The sequence below is a fragment of the Gasterosteus aculeatus genome, chromosome 2 (genome assembly GCF_964276395.1).
Source record: "Gasterosteus aculeatus chromosome 2, fGasAcu3.hap1.1, whole genome shotgun sequence".
In the NCBI taxonomy this organism is placed as follows: Eukaryota; Metazoa; Chordata; class Actinopteri; order Perciformes; family Gasterosteidae; genus Gasterosteus; species Gasterosteus aculeatus.
In genome coordinates this window covers 11,812,117-11,834,177 of record NC_135689.1, presented here as the reverse complement: position 1 = coordinate 11,834,177, position 22,061 = coordinate 11,812,117, and the positions used below count along the sequence as shown (strand labels likewise).

The 22,061-nt window shown below is 44.2% G+C and overlaps 1 protein-coding gene across 1 annotated transcript; it reads left to right on the top strand.

Moving 5' to 3' along the window:
• The first annotated feature begins 431 nt into the window (after positions 1 to 431).
• kcnc4 (potassium voltage-gated channel, Shaw-related subfamily, member 4) lies at positions 432 to 14,417 on the top strand. Its single transcript, XM_040193932.2, has 5 exons — positions 432 to 1,005; positions 1,162 to 1,836; positions 8,598 to 9,534; positions 10,078 to 10,254; positions 12,697 to 14,417. Exons 2-5 carry the CDS (start codon positions 1,216 to 1,218, stop codon positions 12,762 to 12,764), a joined length of 1,803 nt encoding a protein of 600 aa, XP_040049866.2. The 5' UTR covers positions 432 to 1,005; positions 1,162 to 1,215; the 3' UTR covers positions 12,765 to 14,417.
• Positions 14,418 to 22,061: the final 7,644 nt, after the last annotated feature.

The following is a 22,061-nucleotide window of genomic DNA, read 5'->3' as shown; positions in this document are numbered from 1 at the left end:
GCTAAATCCGAAAAGGATATGGCGCAATAAAAAGTGATTGTCTTTGCAGCCGCCATGCAGTCATCACAATCAGAATTGGCTTTATTGCCCAGGTATGCTACGCATACATGGAAATTGACTCCAGTTTTCACTGTGGTCTCTGCATACATACTAATAAACAAGGAAAATAACAAGTAAAAACAAAGATGACAGTAGGACATGATACACAGTATACATATGTGCAAGTAGCATAAGATAGCAGAAGCCCGTTTTTCACATGCTGGAGTGGACATGTCACCAACAATCCACGCAACAGCAACAGCAACAGCAAGTGCTTCTGCATATCAATACGTTTACAAGACATGTGTTACCCCAATCTACCATATCTGCAATATTAAAGTTCCCAAAAGAAAGTTCATTGAGGGTTGATCATGTCTCTTTCGTGCACACGCACGCACGCGCGCGCACACGCTCGCGGTGTCGTTAGAGGGAGTGGTTGGATGATGCGCCAACCTTCGCCAGCAGCCAAAGAGTTGAACTGGCGAGCCTGTCGTCGAACCCATCCAACCGGGCTTTGTCCTCGCGGAAAAAGCCGGCTACATGTGGGAGAAAGCAAAACAGACCCACAGCTGGGGAGACCACCCCACATCTGGCACGCGAGCTGAGCTGGAAGCAGCGGTGGAATATCTCGGCGCGCGAGGAGACGAGCGACTCGCGTCGTCGTCCTCAGGGTTCCTCGTCTTGTGTTGGAGAGCAGAAAAGTTGTCAGGAATAGTTACGTTTTTTAAATTTTTTTTTAGAAATGATTCGTTCTAGGAGAGACGTGTGACTTTAGGGAGGAAGTGGTTCGTCCAGAGGTGTAGCGCGCAACTGTCGCGCAAACATTTTGTCGCCGCAATCTTGTTTTTTTTCATGAGCGGGAAAGAAATCGAAGTCTCGCCGTGGAATCCGTCCAGGAGGAGACCTTGGAGAAGCATCCCGTGATCCCGAGCATCTCTCCGGACCGCGGGCGCAGTTCAGTAACAGGTGGTTTCTGTGTGCGCGTCGCACTTTGCGGCTGTCTGCCTTACTATGATCTTACTGTACACGCTCAATGAGGCGCACCGGTCAGACGCGTGAATTGAGGGCGCACTTTGCGTTCATTTTCTAATTTTTAATATATATTTTTGTATTTTTCTCAAGCGGACTGCGGCTGTTGACGGGAGGGCGAGTGGGCCGGCGGCTGTCTGCTCCTCAATGATCAGCTCCGTGTGCGTCTCGTCGTACCGGGGCCGCAAGTCGGGCAACAAACCTCCGTCCAAAACGTTCCTAAAGGAGGAGATGTGCAGAGGGGAAGAGTCGGACAAGATCACCATCAACGTGGGCGGAACCCGACATGAAACCTACAAGAGCACCCTGAGGACCTTGCCCGGGACGCGCCTGGCCTGGCTGGCGGACCCGGACCCGGACCGGGAGCCGCAGGTCGGCTCGGACTCGGGCGCCGCGCCGCCGAGTCCCGAGTTGTTCTTCGACAGACACCCGGGCATCTTCGCCTACGTGCTCAACTACTACCGGACCGGCAAGCTGCACTGCCCGGCCGACGTGTGCGGCCCGCTGTTCGAGGAGGAGCTCGCCTACTGGGGCATCGACGAGACCGACGTGGAGCCGTGCTGCTGGATGACCTACCGGCAGCACCGGGACGCGGAGGAGGCCCTGGAGACCTTCGAGCCGCTGGACCAGGAGGCCGAGGACGACCGAGAGGCGGCCAGGCGCTTCGGCATCGAGGACTGTCCCGACAGGTCGAGGGGCTGCTGCGAGGTTTGGCAGCCGAAGGTCTGGGCTCTGTTTGAAGACCCGTACTCGTCCAGGGCAGCCAGGGTGAGTCCGCCGGGTGTCTCTGTCCTCATCAACAGGTGTCCCCTGCAAGCCAAAGGTTCCACACACCTGCGCTTGTCAACGTTTAATGGACTACGGTTAGGATTTGTTTTAGTCAAATTGCATAGTTTGAGCAGCTCAATTCAAATTTCAATTAATCAGTCATGTCTCCGGGTAATTCACTCAATATTAATACTACAGAGTAAAATCAAGACCGGACACAATAAAATAATTTAACAAATGAAATATCGGCACTCTGCACTCAGTTGATTCCCTTGACTCTGTTCTTAAATCATCCATCCTATTCACTACCTGATCAAGTAAGGAAATACATAAATAAATCGATTCTATACCATTAATACCAAAACTATTAGAACCTGCTAATGTCCATGTGGCTTTGACCAGCTGGATTTTGAAGTAAGTCTGGAAAGTTTTCCACAGGTTGAGTTGAGGCTTGATTTGTTTGTTCTGTTTTCTGACCGTTGTCATATCATCACATCAGTTTCATTGACTTCTTTCCAGGAACAACAGTCACTTCGCCCCCACACATCGCGCCTTACGTTATAACAGTACAGCAAATCAGATACGATCATCATATATTTCTGCAATGGAGCTAATTCGTTTGAGTTGGTTAAAAAGCACGAATGGTTTGACCTCAGTGAGGAGATTTTTCAAGATGTTCAACGACAATCAGATAAGCAGTATTTAGGGAAGAGCAGGAAAGGAGAAAATGAACATCCAATTCATTTGACAAAGTTCTCATGGTCCCTGCCGTCAAAACTATATTGACGAAAAGCAGAAATGATAAATCAGCCCTAACAGGAGGACGATAACACAAAAGGCCCCTGCTGGAGGTGAGCCAGTAGAATGGATGACCACGGGCGCACAATGGAAGCCGGTTGGATTTGTCTCTGAATCTAAAGGTTTAATCTCGTGTGGCTGGTATTAATAAAGAGTATTCATATAACATATATCAAAGCGAGCAGCAAAGTGTCTCACAGGCGGACCTAAAAAGACCGATATATTTATAAACACATCTGCAGGAAGTCACTCTTTCTTTCACTTCCTGTTTATTCTTAAAGTCACCCGGCTTTCCACCTTGCCTGCAGTCTCTTTGTTAAGGCCCCTGACGCCTCCTTGTTTATTTATGTATGTATTTATTAAATGCCCAGTTAAAGATACCATTATTTATTTCACAAATATGGCACAGTGCTCCCGACAGCTAAATATCGCTTTCAGTCATCTGAACAGCCGGTTTTCGGTAATTTCTTAAATATATGTTATGAAATTTTACCAGAATACAGTGAATAGAGAAAATGCTGTTTCATGACAGAAAGACAGTGGTGATGAAGTGTTCCCACACATCCTGTTCAAGAGTTGCACTCAAAGCTTCTCGAAACACGAGTGTTTGAAAGGATGCAGGAGTGTACTTCCATGAACAGTAAATCATGCTGTGTACTGAGCAGAAGAACGGGCTTTAACATGCTATTTGTGTGTACATGTATAATATACTCGTATTGTCATTCATTTATCAACTTTACAAGTCTAATCAGACACCTCTTCCCCATCTCTACTGTCTTTATGCTCATTTGTGAATTCAGATTAATTCAGAGATTGTCATCATGTCACACCTTAAATGCTAGACATGTATTTATGATTTTAACATATTCACTCCCCCAACGATCAATCTCAGTTTCTCATTGAATTGCAGTGAACAAGATACCATTCTGTAGGGATAAAAGGAGGGTTTCCGTGTTGTAAATTAAAATCATTTTGCTCTGATATTCAATAGGAATACCAGCCAAAGGATTCTCCGCCTAATGGCTTAGCAACAAAAGCAATGAATGAACTAAACATGAAGGTGTTGAGTGTCACCAGCGGAAGTTGCCAGGTGATGTCATTGGTCAAAAAAGGAAAAAAAAATGCTTTTAGACAAGAAGAAATGACAGTGATGCTGCTCACTCTAACCGGAGTTTGTCTGTTTATGGAGTTGAATGGTCTATTCAGAAGCTCCGTCGCAAAACTTCTTATTGAACGCCAGTCACAATACAGATAGTGTTTATTTTAGCTTCCCGTCCAGGTGGCACTTGCAGGCTTGTCACTGCCGAACAGCCGACATCTCTGAGTCACAGCTGCCATCCAAACATGACCGCGCTCCGCCTGTCGGTTCACCACGTCGGCTCACCACGTCGGCGCCCCACCGCCGCGTATATTTGTATTTCTATCAACCCAGTTTTCCACTGCGGAGATGTTCTCTGTCCATTTGCTTTCCAGCGGATTCATGCACGTATGTTTGCTCCGTGTGCATTCTGAGGGACTCGTGTTACCTTTATGGCCTTTTTTTTCTTCTCTCTCTCCAAAGAGCCTCCGAGCTCAGCTCAGTTAATGTGATTTTTGAAAGCCGGAGGGAAGATAATCATTTTGAGCCACGTCCTCCTCACTAACAGCCATGACTGGAGGTGCGGCTCTGGCAGAGTCTGCACATAAGGACTGTACTCTGAATCAAAGGCTTCAGAGGATCCTTTGCAGCACGTGCTCGAGCAGTAATGGTCAGGACATCAAAGTGCTGACTCAGCTTTGATTTGAGGGTGTTTGCTTTCACGTCAGATGAACCTTGTAGGGATCGGGGTCCTCGTTGGCTGTGCTCGGGCAGTTTCAATGATCTACCAGGTTTTGTCTCAGATCAGTTTCATGCGACAGTTGGACTTTACATTGCAGAGACCAGATCACTTTGATAAATGCTCCCACGTGCAATATTTCATAAATCCCACCTTCCTGCTGCCTGCAATCAATGCAGGCAGCAGGAAGGTGGTGAGCAACTAAACCTGCCTTTCCAACAGGAAAGAGCAAGCTGAATTAACACACATAGAGCGATAAATCAATGTCTCTGTTCTGAGACAAACAGATTAACTGATGTCTATTATCTGGGATCTACACTTCTAATAACCAATTAATTAGCCAATAAAAATGCTGTTGACTTTCGTTTTTCTACACTTACATTTTCTGATTGAATCACATTTTCATTCAACGTTTGCCATGTGGAGAGCTGTTGAGCGGCAAAACAAGGGCTCCCGAAACACTTTAACTGTTACATATGATTTGGTGGAAAGTCAAACTATAAAAAATATTTTATTTTCACCTTTTATCTTCAGCGGGTCACATCAATGTCTTCACATCTCTGTCATTACATCTTGATCAAAATATTATGTTATCTTTCTTGTCTGAATGTGAAACCCATTCTAACACGTCCCATCTCGGCTCGGTGTGACATCCATTTGATGAATAATGGAGGAGGCTTCTGGCCTTGACTTTCACAGCACTGACACCTTTCTCGTCCTCTCTGTGATGTGAACACAGGATCTGATGTTTAACACATCGTCAAAACCCTGCAAACCTCGTTAGGAAACTCTTATAACTCAATCATTTTCAGCAAAAGGGACTTAATCCTGCAAGAATATGTTGGCTGCTTATTTTGCTCAGTTCTAATCTGTGTGCCAGGAATATCTCGTCTGTTTTATTGTGAGGTCACCAAAAGTATATCCAGAGGTGTAGACTTCCTTTTCTAAAGAAAACAAAGGCGGATCTCCGTGGAGAATTGTAATAATATAAATAACAGGAGGTCTTTAAAAGAACACGGTAACGGCCTGTTCAATAGGAAAGGAAACCTTAATTGACTTCTGTTGTGATCTGGCACTATTTAGACAATGCAACCCCAAATATAAGGATATTTCCTCCCAAAACTTCACCACAGTAAACCTCACTTGTGTCCTCATGAATATAGCGAATAGTTGTGATGGCGACGGGTCCGTTGTTGTTAAGGTATGGAAGTGGAGGTTCCTCTGTGTTTCCATGTGATGTCCAACCCGACTCTGGTGTTGAGAACATACTATCAGAAGTCTTACGAGGTCTTAATAGAATATTGTATTTCATTCAAGCCGCATATGAAAATCTTCCTTTGTTTCTGTTCTTTTGCCGCTGATGTCGCGTCCGTCCTGGTGTTTAAGATTCTCAGCATCAACTTCCTCTGCCTGTTGGCCTGGAGTTACCCCACCTCTGTCTCGCTCTCCTCCTCCTTGTTAATGAGATGTTCAGCTCTGTGTCGGACAGTCTTCAACATTGATCAATGAAGTGGTTATTTTTGGACTTTCCCTGTCGCTGCTGCAGGTTATTCATTGATGAGGAAGACTGATTAATGCTGAAAATGGCGTCTCCTTCCTGCTCCAGTATGTCTCCTTTTCTCCCGCCATCTTCGAAGTCGACCGATTCTGAATCATCGCGACGCGGACTCCAAGAAACCCTCACAGGCGGCTGCTCTCACCGGCGTTGCAGCTGCTGTGCTGGTTGCGTGCAGCGTGCAGGTGTTAGTCACACTGAGCGTGATGCTGAACAGCTGCAGGTGATGGCCGTGTTGGGACTCCCCAGCTGCTGCACCCTGACGCGCAGCCCGCTGCCCGTCCAGCGTCCCTCCCTCCCGCTCTGGTTTTCCCATCTGTCCCCTCGGGGGAACACCGGCTCTCCTTGCACACCGACACCCGATGACCTCGGCTCCATGTCTTCATGCACGATGGATCGGCGTTACACTCGACACTCGACCCCGTGGGTTAAGTGCTCGTGAGTGACGACAACACGCGGGAGGAAGTAGCTGACGTGGGCTTTCAAAGTGATGAAATCACAAACAATTATCAACTGACTTTTTTCGTGAGCTTTGGTGTCTTTTAAGTTTTCGGTGAAAATGTTCACTGATGAGACTAGCTGGTTCGTAACTAGCTGGTTAATAAAAGAAAGGAGAAGAAAGTATTCTCTGCATTTAACCCACACGCAGTGTGCGGCCGGGAAGCGGTCGGGCCGTTAGTTGTCCTGCTCATGGACACTTCGACACCGGACATGTCCAGGCAGGAATAAATATTGGACTTACGCACAGAGAGAAGCATTAATGCTTTCTATGCTTTATTTGATATCTTCTGTGTGTGCAAATAGAAATCTGTGCGCTAAAAAGAGGGATAGATGCTTCAATAAAAACAAAAAATAATAAAGAGGGCATTTACCTACGCGCACACACACAATTGAGCAGTGTTGTGTTATTGTCGAGACTTTCTTGTTAAGCCTTTTATGAGCAGAGCAAATTGTCCTTGAGTTTCCCTGCTGAGGTAGCGTTGGCTGCAAATACCCACCTCTGTTGAGTTCTTGGATAAAGCGTTTGGCATTTGAATGAACTGAACGCTCTTAAGGCCCTTTGGTCTCTTCACAAGCAACAGGACTCAGTTGGGATTCTGGTGGCTGCTGATTTATTGCCGTACCGAGGCGATGAGATAGAAAAGTCCGCTGCCAGATGATGTTTGTGTGTTAGACAAACTGCAAGTGCATGAATACTAATTAATTAGTGATGGTGAAGAAGAAAATGTACAGTCGGTTTCACTGATATGCAATTAAAACCATTACACAAACACACGGAATGTGCATGTTGGACACTGGGTGATGGTAACCAAGTATACCTACTCGTGCTATTTTGAGTTTGATTTTTCTACACCACTAAAACTCAGAAGGAAACTTTCACTTTTCACTCACTCTACTGGAGTATTTTACATCACAGTACTCACTAACTAGCAGATGTTGATGGAAAGAGACTCATCCTGATTGAACTGCTAGAGAAGAGCAGCAGAACCCCTCTGGTTGCCATCCTTAAGTTCAGTGCTGAGTCAGCGCTGATCCTGCTGTGTGCTTCTGTTCCTGTTGGTTCGTTGTGATTTTCCCCGTGACTCAGACCCACCGCCGGTTGTCCTGGTGACGCTGAGGGAAACCGAGGCCGTGCCACCAGGGGAACTCTGAGCTCCTCCTGGCGGTCGAGTCTTTGGGCTTCACATCCATTCCTCTTGTCCTGCGGCTCAGCCCTCATCATCTTGAGGGGCTTGAGGGGGGTCAGAGTGGAAGGAGGTTGTCATGGTAGAAAGCTGCACGTTATGTGGGTGCACAAAAGAGATGCAATCATAATTCTAACATCCTGTGTGTGCAGCTTTGCTGTTGGGGCTGCTATTATTTTCAGCTCCACGAGCTGTCACATTCATATTGATTTTGTTTGTTCCACAGCGAGTTGTTACCTCCATTGGACCTCGCATGGTTCATTTGGGTTTGTCTAATCACAGACTCAAACACTATGAAGCAGATTAATATGTCAGAGGCCCCTGGAGGATAAAGGTAGCTGTGTGCATGCAAGGTACAGGTACATATTTATCCAGCTGAACGGGTTGGAGAGGCAATGCAATTCAAGGCTTTAGTAAACAATGAAGTCGGATCGGGTATGAGTTGGCACACAATATTAGAACAAGCACAAACAAAACATGTCCATTGTGCTTTTAGTTTCCGTAAAAGCAGATGGACTCACTTTTGTTTGTATTTTGTATTTTAAGTTCCTTCTCCTGCACTTGTGGTTATAAAACACTTTGGTTTGCAAAAACCTTGTAAACCGGGTTACAGTTCAGTCTCGGGTGTATTTGATGTATGCATAGATATATTGGTATAGTGCTAACTGGCAAAGGTTAGAATGCTAACAAGCTAAACCTGTGCTGGATTTAAGTATTCTTATATCACTGTTTAGTCTTTGCTTGCTGTCAATCATCCAAAACTCAATGCCTCCAAAAAGGTCTCCATCAAAACACGCAGCTCTCATATTAATGTATTTTGTTATTGGTATTACAATCAATCAAAACAGTTTTGAATTATTGGAATGTACAAATTGTATTAACTATTGTTTATTCTGTCTTTTCCAGGGAGTGGCGTTCGCCTCTCTCTTCTTCATCCTGGTGTCCATCACCACCTTCTGCATGGAGACCCACGAAGCCTTCAATGAACTGACGAACATAACGGAGCTGGTCAAAGTGGGCAACATCACGCAGAAAGTACAGAGGCAGGAGATGGTTACCAACCCCATCCTAACCGTGGTGGAGGGCATCTGCGTGGTCTGGTTCACATTTGAATTCCTGGTGCGCATCGTCTGCTGCCCGCAGAAGTTGGTCTTCATCAAGAACACGCTCAACATCATTGACTTTGTGGCCATTCTGCCGTTCTACCTGGAGATGGCCATGAAGGGCATGTCATCCAAAGATCCCAACAACGTGCTGGGCTTCCTCCGCGTGGTGCGGTTCGTTCGGATCCTCCGGATCTTCAAGCTGACGCGGCACTTTGTGGGCCTGCGTGTGCTCGGCCACACGCTGAGGGCCAGCGTCAATGAATTCCTCCTCCTCATCATTTTCTTGGCGCTGGGCGTACTCATCTTCGCCACCATGATATACTACGCGGAGCGCATCGGAGCCCACCCCGACGACCCCACGGGGTCCAATCACACGCACTTCAAGAACATCCCCATCAGCTTCTGGTGGGCGGTGGTCACCATGACGACGCTGGGCTACGGAGACATGTTCCCAAAGACGTGGCTGGGCATGATGGTGGGGGCGCTGTGCGCGCTGGCCGGGGTGTTGACCATCGCCATGCCGGTGCCCGTCATCGTCAACAACTTTGGGATGTACTACTCGCTGGCCATGGCCAAACAGAAGCTGCCGAAGAAGAAGAAAAAGCACAACCCCAACCCGGACGCTCCGACCGACTCGGCCTCGTTTGGGAAGTCTGAGACAAACTCGCGCCGGGACAGCACTCAGAGTGACACGTGTCCTCTGGCTGCTGAGGAGAGCACCGGCAGGAACCGCTCAGGTCAGTCTGCGATGCCTAAGGGTTTTGTTTATGATTAACGTGATTATGTTTGTGGCGCTGAGTAATGTGTCCCTCTGTAAACGTGGTCCATGTTAACAGAATATTCCATGGAAACAGCTTTCACCGGATTAGGGACGTTGTTTCTGGTTTTTGATTTAGTTTTTATGATTTATATTTCTGTGTTTTTAGCAACACAAACAAAATTGGATTCACCTTGATGGTATTAAGGCAGATTCTGGGGTAAATAAAATCAAAAACTATCTGCATGACTAGATATTTTTGGGGATATGTTTTTAATTATTTATTAATTAATTGTTATATATGTTTGTTTAATTAATTATACATATTGAGCAAATTCTAACATTCTGTATATCCTTAATCTGCCTGAGGAATTACTCCCCTCCTAACATTTCAGACAAAATCAATTTCGTAACAGAAAAACACAGCTTTTATGCAAGATGGCCGTGCCTTTGTCTGGGCACTCGGGCCAGTCTCAGTAAAAGCTTTGGCATTCACGCCTCCGTGTTTCTGTCCTCCTGTCAGACTCCAAACAGAACGGGGATGCAAATGTGGCCCTTTCAGAGGAGGAAGGCTGCAGCTTGACCCAGCCGCTGTCCCCCAGCGAAAGGTGGTCCCTTCGGTGCTCTCGAGGGCGGGACAAGACTAAGAAGGAGTCCACCTGCTTCCTTCTAAGCCCTGGAGACCCTAACGTCCATACTGGTGTGTCACATATACAGTATATCACTACACACGTCTGCTGATTGAACAGTCTGCTGATTCTCACTTGCTTTTTCATCCGCACTTCCATGAATTGTTTTCAATTCACCTCTCTTCAGATGTGGCTCTATTGGTGTCATCGGGTGATTTGTTCCTTCCATCCTGCTAGTTAGTTGGTCAATGAGGTTTCTGACATATTACAGGAGATATTTACTTTTTGGAAATCTACTTTTTTGAAAAAGTTATATGAGAAGATTGGTACTATTCTGACGTCTGTTCCCCAAATATGAACCTACGATCCGGACACATGTCGCGCTTTACTACAAATAAATATCTCAATACAAGATCCTCCAACGTCCACTAATTAAAGTTTTCTATGCACGCATTAATATAGCTGTGTAAAGATAAAGTGCAGCAATGTGTACCTTAGCAGTGAATGCAGTCGCTCTCCACCTGTGGACGTTGTAATACGAGCTTGTGCTGCTGTGTTGACTGAGCAAAGCCAGCTGCGTGAGTGTTTTGTGCATGTGAGCGCGTCCCGCTGCTGTGCTGATGGCGGCTCTCGTACGGCTGGTAAAGCTAGTGGCGACGTTAGAAAAAATTAAATTAAAAAAAGATTAAAAAAATTAAATTTACCACCGTTAAATTGTTTGACCACGATTGTTTGATTTATTATGATTATTAAAGTGCACAAATGACACCTTTGAGAACTTTGGTACCAAAACCACCTGTTGTGTCTAAATGTAAATGAAGCTCTATGGGTTCAGGTTCCTGTACAAGTATTTGTACTGCAAGGATCAGTAATCTTGGCGACATTGCCTTCACCTCCATTTGATCTTGGCATCTCAGGGATTACTTATATAACACCAATAACATTTAATGCTGACTATCATAGAGCTGTCAGCCTGTCATCTCTCTCCTGGAATGGCTGCTGGATCTCACAGCTGAGCCTCCTCAAGAAGCCCAGTGGGAGCAGAGGCCCATCTTTGTCTACAGCCCATTACAAGGAAATTGTATGTAAACCTGTTGGTTGAAAGCCTTGTTAATCGCCGAGTGTGTTGAGTTGGTTGATGCTATGTTGTCACGAGCACATGAAGAAGAGGAAAAGAAAACGCAGCCTCAGTTAGATCTGATTCCTGCTAAATGAGTAGAGGGGATGTCTGTCGACATGATGCAATTCACAGCCTCACAGTCGCAGTGGGAAAGACACAAGCGAGCAGAAACACAGAGCAACACCAGACTTCTCTAATGCTACTCTGAGCTATCTGGTCGGTGCAAGCGAGCTTCCTTCTGATTGCATGGACAAAAACGATCGGAGGCAAAGCAAAGGGGGGCGGGGTGGTAATTCAGTCCCGAGCCCTGTGTCTGGTGAGCATGTGGATAATGACATCCCGGCCTATTACGGGGGGAATACCGCACATACACAACGGATTTAAGTGCACATCACCTACAAAAAGGACTTTCCTAAACCGACTTCAAAATAGAAAACTCCTTGTTTCCTCCGAACATGCAAGAGGCTTCCGTTTGTGAACATTTTGAGCTGTTTGCATGCAGATGGAATGACGAGAGGCTCTGTTCGTCATGAGGGACGGTATCGGCTTAATTCCGGACTTACAGGACATAATGTATGGATCAGATTTCACCAGAGCGGTATGGCAGGAAGCAGCGAGGAGGACCGATGGATGCAGCAGGTCTGAAGATGCTCACATGGTTATCAGGGACAGGAAACAGTCGCCCGCCTTGCCGTGGGAAAACAATTGCTTTTAAATTTAAGTGATTATGGCGGTCACAGGGAATCATGCGGCATTCTCGCCGTCGCAATTTATACGTGCAAACGTTATCCTGTTGGGAAGGGCATTGGCTCACGATGTGAAGACCGACAGCTCTTTTCTGGTGATGAGTGCATAATGCTGTGGCAAAGCGTTCAAGTGCTGCTAAAAGGCAGCAGCAGGCAGATATTCAGACAAGCAGAGAAAGGCTTCTGAGCTCTGATGGGTTCCGTATTCCCCAGCGACCTCCATTAACATCATGGGTGGTCATAGCAAAAGCCTTGGCAGTAAAGGTAAAATAATACTGGAACAGGATCTACAGTAATTATTTAGTCATGAAAAATGTAACACAGAGTTTCTGCTTGTCCAATTATAAGATTTTTGAATAATTGTAATAATTATTGAATTTCATTTAAGATAGGAAACCTGTTGTGGGATATTTTCACTATTTTTTCATTTTATAGGTTAAATGCAATGATGGAGGTTTTCTAAAAATATAATATAGAATAGTGGTGACAATATTCAGTAATTCATGGAGAAACGTTACCAGCATGAACAGGGTCAGTTTTTATTCTGCGAGATATTTCATTGCACTTCAACAAAATTGTGCTCAAGGTACATTTTTCTCGATCTTTTGCGCTTACATCAACGTGTGTTTCATCGTGTTTCTCGACAGAGGCCTGTAAGGATGTCCTCAGTGCCACTGGAAACTACGCTCAGCCGGAGGTCACCACGCTCACCTGATGCTGACCTGATGCTGACCTGATGCTGACCTGATGCTCATCTGCGGAAAGGAGGAAGGTGCAGGAGTCCTCGGTGGGTTCCGTGCTGTGCGCAGCTCCTTTTTTGTCCTGGATGACCTGCGGAGTGGATTCTCTTTATCTTTTTTGTCTGTCAAACCCTGTATTAGAAAGCCAGTTACCTACAATATTTACCACATGTACTCTCATTTGCATGTTGCATGTGTTGAATGATACACCATTATACAATGTGGTGGCTACCATTTAATACGTTTTGCATTTACTGGACGCAAAGACAAAACCTGCCATTATTTAAATTGTTTTGTTTAAGTCACATCACAGATTTCTTAGGTTGTTTTTCCTTGAGGTTGGTTATAATTATTGTTCAACATTGACCACTGAGGTTGTCGAGGATGATGTTTCATGGTTTTAATTTGAAGTCTCCTTCAAATATATGACAACATTTTTGCTAACAAGACTTCACTCGCGGGACTTCCGTTTCTTTTTTGTGATTTTTTACCTTTAGTATCACAGTATGTACAGAGGTGTCAGTTTTAGAAATATAAAAAAACTAAAACCTAATTGTTATTTGGATGAATTTCTGGTGTCTGTAAATGTTAACTGTCGAGTAAGAACACCCAAACACTTGTGAATATGGGTTTGTACAGCCAAACTGTTACTAGGACCAGATGGGAATTTGAAATCATTGTCAACGCAGGACTGGAATTCTTCGTTGGTCATCCGGCCTTCTGTTGTGCTGCTTTCTAACACCGACCTCGGGGACACAGCTTGTCCCCAGAGTGGTATGAATGCTGCTTAGGCAACACATTAGTTGTAAATCCTTGTACAATAAGAGTTTAACAAAGGAAAATAATCAATGGAGCAGTATTGTTTGTCTATTGTTCTAAATGGATACTAGTAAGGTATCACTGCTGGTTGAGTCAGGACCAAATGTACAATTTATTAGAAATAAGCTAGATTTTTATTACTGTCAACAGAAAAATAAATGATACACACACACACACACACACACACACACACGCACACAGTGCGATGCCATCGAGTCTACTTGTGGCTCATGTAATGTAATTTGTACCTCCACACTTCTGGTCGTGTGCGATCTGCAGAAACCCTGTTTCAGCGGAGGGAGAAGCGGCAGCAGTGTGGTTTCTTTCACTTGTGACTTATAATATATTCCTCATGGTCAACCATAGTGGCCTTATGTTTAATAAACAGAGGGAAAGTTCATTTCATCTTCATTAGACACTCCAGGTCGGTTTCCACACCGACCCCGAGGTCTGTAATTATGTATAAGCACAGTTGTACGTACGTTTGTAGCACAGTTGAATATTCTGGATCATTCCTTTAACTATTTCTCTTTTCTCTATGTGACATGTTTACTCACCATGAAATAGAAGTTAGCCAATAAGAAAGCCCTTTTATTTTAATAATGAACTTTTGTCGCGTCATTTCCTGTTTTCCCTGTTGTAAAATGTAATGTGGTGGAGAAGCACACTCTTTAATATCCGCCCCTTATTGATTGTAAAGGTGTGACAGAATGTAACCCAGTCCACCTGTCAGATGTGTGCGTGTGATCTCGTATCATGTAGGCATGTGTTTCTATGCAGAAAAAGAAATAAAATCCACCTTCCAGGCATTTTATGATTACAACCCCCCCCCCTCAAATCAGAAAACATTTATTGGCAAAATATGTCAAACATACAAGGAATTTGACTTGGCGGTTGGTGCGTGACAGTAGACAGACAGAAACCAAACCCCATTCACTAAATCCTACAATACATTCAATGATCACACCTTTGACCTAAGGCTTCTTTATGTAACCATAACAATATAACAACAAATATAATAACTAATATCTATTAACACAATAACTACAATACTAACACCGGTGATCATCACACCCATTATAATGTCTACCGGTTGGCGTGCTCTTCTGCTTAAATTCCTAACATGCTGCGGGTTATTCATAGTGGTGACACCGGTGTAGTCTGGTGGCCTGTCTGGTGTAACAGCAGTCACAGCCTGCCGCCTTCATGTGCCTCCATGATTATGGACCAAAGGGGTAGATGGCCTACAGAACCCATCACCATGGAGATCTGGGATGACAGGCAACACCAATGCACGGCTGCTCCGTCTCCCCCTCCTCCTGCTCTCTCTCTCTCTCTCATGCGCACACACACACACACACACAAACATAATCAGATCTGCGTGATCATCATGAGTGTCGTAGCCCATGAAGAACGTTTTGATGTTCGGGGATGAATTGTGCAGCGCTCTTGCTCATCAAGCCTGCATGAATATGAAAGCGTGTTCTGAAGCAGATGGTCTTTAACACGGCTACACGTGGAGTGACACACAAATTGGTCAGATAGAAGAAGGGCGATGACAAGGAGATACTCGTACTCTCAAACACAGTATTTAACTGCATTACGACATACATTTCTTGTTTAAATTTTTAACATTTTATTCTTATCGTTTTATTCTTGTGTTCTAAATCTCTCACCTTATTGTTACAGAACAAAAGGCCTGCAAGTTGAACATTATTCAACTGACTGTCACATTTACAGAAATGTAGATTAATGTCAGTTACGTCATGAATAAAGTAATTAAAAGTAATTTGTCAATGGGAACCGAACTAAAGGCCATGGCAGTCTATTGCTTTGGGCTAGAAAATAAGAAGGATATTTTAAAACACAGACCAATAAATCCAAAAACCGTTAACATGGACATGGCTCAACACCATAAGTGTGACCCTTTAAAAAAATGGAGTGACTTTTCACTAGATAATTATTAAAACTCTTTTTATTTCAGTGTTTCCAACTCATCCAATTCAGCGTCACACAATCCCCTTCTGCCATCAGATCAACAACCTAAAAACTGCCCTGTTTTCACAACAATTGTTGACTGTGCTTCTGTTACAGGTTTTCATTTGTTTATTTCAAAGCAGCAACATCTGGAAGGAGGAAGTGAGACTTTGGGTGAATGAATGAATGAAAGTGATTTACAGCCCAGTGTGTCATCGAGCTGTTCTGTTTGTTCTGTTTGGTCCTGATCTTCACCACACCAACAGACACACTGTCGATTACACACAACACTAATGCACCTCAGAGGGGAACACAACACTCATCTTTAAACGTGTACTCAAAGAGCATAATTGACCAGCTGGAACCTCTGATCTGATTGAATGCTCTATTTTCATGGCTGTCAACTCAGAGCAGCCATCATGTCAATACCTGATAGTTTTCCACACTTGAATAACTCCATTAGCGAGGCGGCATATCAGGGGTGAAGACTGACGGATTTGTTGTGAGTCTGTGAATCACTAGGAAGGCATCTGTGATGACTCCCTCTCATTTCCCCCTCGTTCCTTTTATTTTTTCCTCCCCTGTTGAAGGTTGTCATGACGATGTTGAACACAGTTTCCATGGAGAAAGGCTGAGCCATTTCACCAGTTCATTGATTGGTGCAACGCTGTGGGAAAAGGGATGATCTTGTCATCTTATTGTCTGGTGGAATAAACAAGTATCACTAATTCATCACTTAATGAGGACGGTATTTAGAGGGTGGCCCATAACAGGCAGACGGAGAATTGGTCAATTATGTCTGTATCCAGATGTTGACCCTGTTTTACAGTATTGAAGGCCTTCTGTAAGTCCAGATCCACAAGGTGACATGTGATCGCTGTTGCAGCTCCTATGGAAAAAACTGCCGCTGCACATTAGACAGGCCTCCTCACTGTCTAATGTTAAAACTCTTCTTAAAACGCACCTCTTTTCTTTGGCTTTTAACTCTACGTAGGTTGTTGATTTTATGTGCACAGATATTTTATCTGGGGAGGACAGTCAATTTATTTATTTATTATGTTTTATTGTGTTTATTTTATTTTTCAGCACTTTGGGAACCTTTGTGTTCATTTAAACTGTGCTTTATAAATAAAACGGATTGGATTGGATTGGATGCAGAGGGAGAGTTTAGCTCTTTATTTGGTTTTCTTTCCACTTCCTTCTCTCCGATGTCAGAGTTAGACGTTAGTCGCCAGCTTGTCAGCCTCCATAACTTGAGTAGACAGAAGCTATTTGCTTCTGTAATTACGAGGAGCAGGAGATGCTGCGTCTATTTCTATACGTTTGTTCCTTAAGTAGAAATGTTGTACTTTCCAAGTTTATTGCGGAGATCTTGTAATGGAGCAATGTTGCGCAATAAAAATCTGACCGAGGGAGAGTCGCGAGTCCGATGATTATACAGAGAAAACGATGACAAAGTGTGAAAGGATCATCCAAGCTTTGCATAAAAATGGAAAATCCATCACAGTTCCAACTGTCCATGTTTCACTTGGACCCGCGATGCAAACCACAAACAATGTCATCTCAACCACCTGAAATGATAGTAAAAATTATAAAAATAAAAGGCAAGCTGTGATAAATCATAATTACTGAAAAATAAGTATAATAACTTAAAGTTTAAACAAAGACCAAAATGTTTGCATCTCGAATTCTGTTGCTGCATCAAATATCAAAATTTTCAACAGCTGCCCGAACTGCGTCTTGATCATGACTGTCCAAAGGTAAAAAGTACACTGACCATGACAACAAAACCCTGAATAACAAGCAAAAGCTACCCGCGATCATCTATAAAGAGCATTTGTCTCTCAGTCAACTGTCCTAAAGGGAATTTCCTCCCACCGCAGAAGCATTATGTGCGCAGCACAAGGCCAGTCCCTCGTGGTACTAATGGACAACACTCCGGGCCCCCCTGTGCCCAAGTGTGTGTGTGTGTGTGTGTGTGTGTGTGTTTTTCAGCAATGACCCTTCACATCAGAACCAACATCCCACGTTAAGATCGGAAAGTAGTTCTTAATCCTGCCTGCTTACTTTTCTTGTCCGGTTAAGGGTTCATTCTTCTACATTTGAAGATGGATGTGAAGTGAGACGACTGGCTGGTAACGACACTAAAAAGTCCTGAAAGAGGAGCAGTCACAGGACTTATGGGCAACTGAGTTTGTCAGTCGGTCACAAACAGCTGGTGACTAAAACAATTCAAGGAAGATTTAATCAGTAATGTTTGAACGCATTTATTGCCAACATGTTATTGTGTTATTCTGTTTTGGTTTTAGGACGGAAAATAATTTCCTGGCTAGATTCGCATTTTAAAGAGTGAAGGAGGTGCAGCTTGGAAGGCGATGGAAAGGCCAGGTCCATCCTCAGCGCAACAGGCCTTCACTTGAGGAGAATATGATTTGGTGTGTTTATATGTGATGCAGAACTTGATTGAAACAATTGTTTAGGTACTAAACATGTTGTTTTGAATGTGGAGTTTGCTCAGCAGCAGGTCGTCTGTTTTCTGGATGGATTCTCTGGAAGCTCTTTACTACCACTTAGTCAATTCGTGTTACTAGTGGATGTGATTCCTCTCAGACGGGAGGGGGGGGGGTGGTCTCGTGTAAGAGCTTGGCTATTATGTCTGAAGACAGGCGGAAAATAACACAACCATTAGCAGCCATGTGCATTTGCCCCCTAAAATACTGTGTCCATTTAGATAACCATGAAGCCGCTTCTCAACCGTTGGAGAGGAAATAATTACAAACTTTGGTGAGTGGAAATATTATTATTCATCGCTCCTTTGGCATCCCTCAAAAAAACACCTTGTCACTGTAAAGGCCTCTTTTAAAACGTAGCCAGTTCTATCTTCTCTTTACATTAACAGTATATCGCAAACCCCCATTCTTACAGGATGGTATTGTGCATAATAAACTCTTTGCATCGTACTGAAATCAATGAGCAGTTACAGAATGAGAACATGCACTCTGCAGCGTCTAATCAGTGCTTAGATGCTCTCCAGCCGTCATCCTGGAGCTGCACTCAGAAGGAATGGTTGAACGGGTGCGATCATGACTTGAGCGAGCACGCACTACGGCTGATGCATTAGTGATGAAGCCTCCCTTCGGTAGGTGTGGCATCATTTAGGCGGCACGGCTACTCACAAAGGAGTTATTGTGCTACCTCCAACTCTTCGGTACAAAGGTTTGTTCAATATTTAATATTGCAACATGCATCCTCAATGCTCGAGACATGACCTTTAAGTTCTGTTGCCACGCTAACAGCTCAGTTTTTTTTTAGTTTTGAAAGAAACTAAAAGAAACGTCTGTAATTAATGCTATAAAATGAGATTAGCTAAAATGATTACATCCTGGATCGAGGCACTGTGCCTTCTTCTTAGCTAAAAAGCCAAACAATCCCTAAGCAGAAAACTCTCTACTTGAGGTACAAATCAAACGGCTCCGTTAAATCCTTTGACTGAAGCTATTGTGTATACAAGTGTGTTATTTAACCTGTTGTACAGCACAACTGTTGTACAGACTGACCGATGAGCAGATGGAAATATTCACGTGGTTTTTCTGGGATAAGATGGTGGGAATCCTTTAAATCCATGTTGTGATATTGATCCCCCTAAAATGAAAATACAACATATGTTGTATTTTGTACACTTAGTGGGACATTGACGGCTCACAACAATTTTCTTAAGGCAGACGTGCCGCATTTCCCACTCGAGTGACCTTTACCGCTGATTTCCTGAAGGGCACTTAACGTGTGAGAAACAGCATGAAATGGGATTTCGGTGGTGCTGCAGAGCTCCTGCTGACTGCTTGCTTTGTATGTAAAACTTGAAGCACCCGTACAGAGTTGATGTTTTTCCATTCCTGTGGCGGCTCATTACAGCTGGACGACTACGGCCCCTCAGATGGGAGAGGGGGCTGATTCGTGGAAATGTATTGCTGAATTGATTGAAGTAGCTCCTCATTGGTTGCTATGGTTTCAGGTCTATGCTGAATCCATCTGTTCACACATACCTCTGCTCACGCCAGGCAGGTTGGTGTCAATGAAGGAAGGTGAATCACCATCAAATATGGAATAAGCAAGGTGGTAATGATTGATGAACAAACATTTGTTTTTCATTTTTAGGATTGTGTCTGAGTTTGTATTAGTGTCCGTGTTCCGTCACCGGATGAATAACCCTGTAAAATGAGAGTGTTTTCCAGACATATTCCATGGGGGAGCAGTCAGATGGCCATGCTAGTATGAACTTGTCTGTGTTAATCACGTTGTTCCTGATGGATCCTGAAACCTCTACACTCCCGCTCCCTTCCTGTTGAATGTTTTATGCCTTCCTGTTAACCTGTGATGCTTCAACCTCACAGACACAGCTTTAAAGCGAACATTAATTGAACCACTCAGGTGTATTTGAACGTCACTGCTCAAAAGAGAACAGCAGCTTGGCGTTTTCTCTTTAATGTAGTGTTGTTTTGTCTTAACTTCCTGTGACATGAATTCTTTGTCTTTTCACAATACCGAGGAGCGCTGCAGTGTAAGAGGGGTTTTCCCTCAACCAACTAATTTGGGATCCAGGAAGACGAAGGTACATTGTGGTCCATTCAGGCTTAAGTGTGCAGACAATTGATGCTTCCTTGATTTTCTGTTCAGCTAGATCTTCATAGTAAACCTCACGGTGGCACTATAATAATGTAAATATTACTATACTAGCAATGTATATACTACTGTAATTATTTGCTCACAGAAAAATAAAAATGCTTACAGAAAAATTTGGATTTACGTCGTGTGTATCCTGCTTCCCTTCAATCTGCGTCAGATAATTGACCTCTACAGCTTTCGCAGTAGTGCGCAACCTGTTGCTCATCAAACAGGAAAAAACAAACGGAGAGGAAACAGTCACCTCTGGTGACCTGCTCAACCTGCTTCTCCGGGTGTCCGACTCCTGTAAGTACATCCCTCACTACACATTTAAATCCCAGTATTTTCAAATAAGGTAACACTTAACACTACTGAAATGGATTTCTGACACTGCTAGTGGAAGTTCTCAGTCCATATCACCTGCTCAGAGGTTTCATCTCCAGTAAAAAAAAGCTGTCATGAGATGCTAAACATTTCCTAAGTAGCACGAGGAAACTGCTCCCTCGCTGTAAACGTTGAAATTGTTCGCAATGAGACTCGCTGGACAAACAGTCATGAGCTGTCGCGGCTGGCGGGTCGGTCCTCTCAGCAGGCCTCGCAGAGGACCATCTGGCCATCTGGCCGCTACTGCGGAGGCTGAGAGCAGCTGAAAGAGCTGTGTGAGAATATGACAGATCTCCGGCCCCGCGATCGTAATCTGACAGGAAAATAGCACTCAAAGTGTAAAAAAAGGTCCCCCGGCAGTCTTTTTCTGGATGAGGTGGCGGGGCAGCGGGAAAATCGGAAACGGCCTCTTGGCTTGATATTATGTTTTTTTTTTGATAAACATCTCCAAGGGATCCTGCAGGTGTGATTGCCATTAATGCTTGTACGCTGTGTGTGTGTGCGTGTGTTATCAAGGCTCCTACAAACTCTTTCGTGCTTGCCATGTGTTACGCTGTCGTGGGAAATTATTTGTCAACAGGATGCAGATAGTGAGATGTTCTTCAAAGTGCACCGGACAGCCGAGTGAAGAGAGGAAGTGTGACGCAACCTGGGAGACAAAAAAGCTCGACATTTACACGCAACAATCTTTGATGCCAAAACCAACTCTGCAGCATTAGTTTCTGCTTTATTGGAGCTTTAATGTCCAACTATTTAAGTAACAAGACTCACGTTTTTCAAGTTCAGCGACGTGTTCCCTTTTCAGTACTGATGTTCAGCAAACGTGTCCCTCGCACGAGCCTGATGTGAGTTTGCATCATCTGACTGCCGTTATGAGCCACCGCGAGCAGCTGCACAGCAGACGAAGGACCTCGTAGCTCTGAAGGATGATGATGTGTCCCTGTCGACAGCCCATAATAAGCCTGCGTTGCGATGGATGCATGATGTGTCGGTGGTGTTAGAGCCATGATCTGTGTGTCACAGCTCTGCAAACGCTGCAGTTTCAATGTGATCTCCAAAACCTGTTCGCAAAAATGTATTCGAAAATTACATGGGAACTGGCGGTGGTTAACCACGCCCCTTGAGTGAACAACATGGCGGACCATGTGGGATTCTTGAGTGAACGTCTCTCCGCCATGTTGGATTTTTTGAGGGGGTTAGTATTGTATTCTTACAATTTAACATTGATTTCTCGTTAAAAATGCAATCATAACGCGTTTATTTTACATCGTTAGACTTCACAAAGTGTGTTTACGGGGTGCAGGTCCCCATTCACTTTGAATAGGGTGACGTCATCAGTTGCAGTCCGTATTTATTTCGTATGTATCACTACGAAATTTGTATGTTCAAGATTTTCGTATACATTTTAACGAACAGGTGTTGGAGATCAG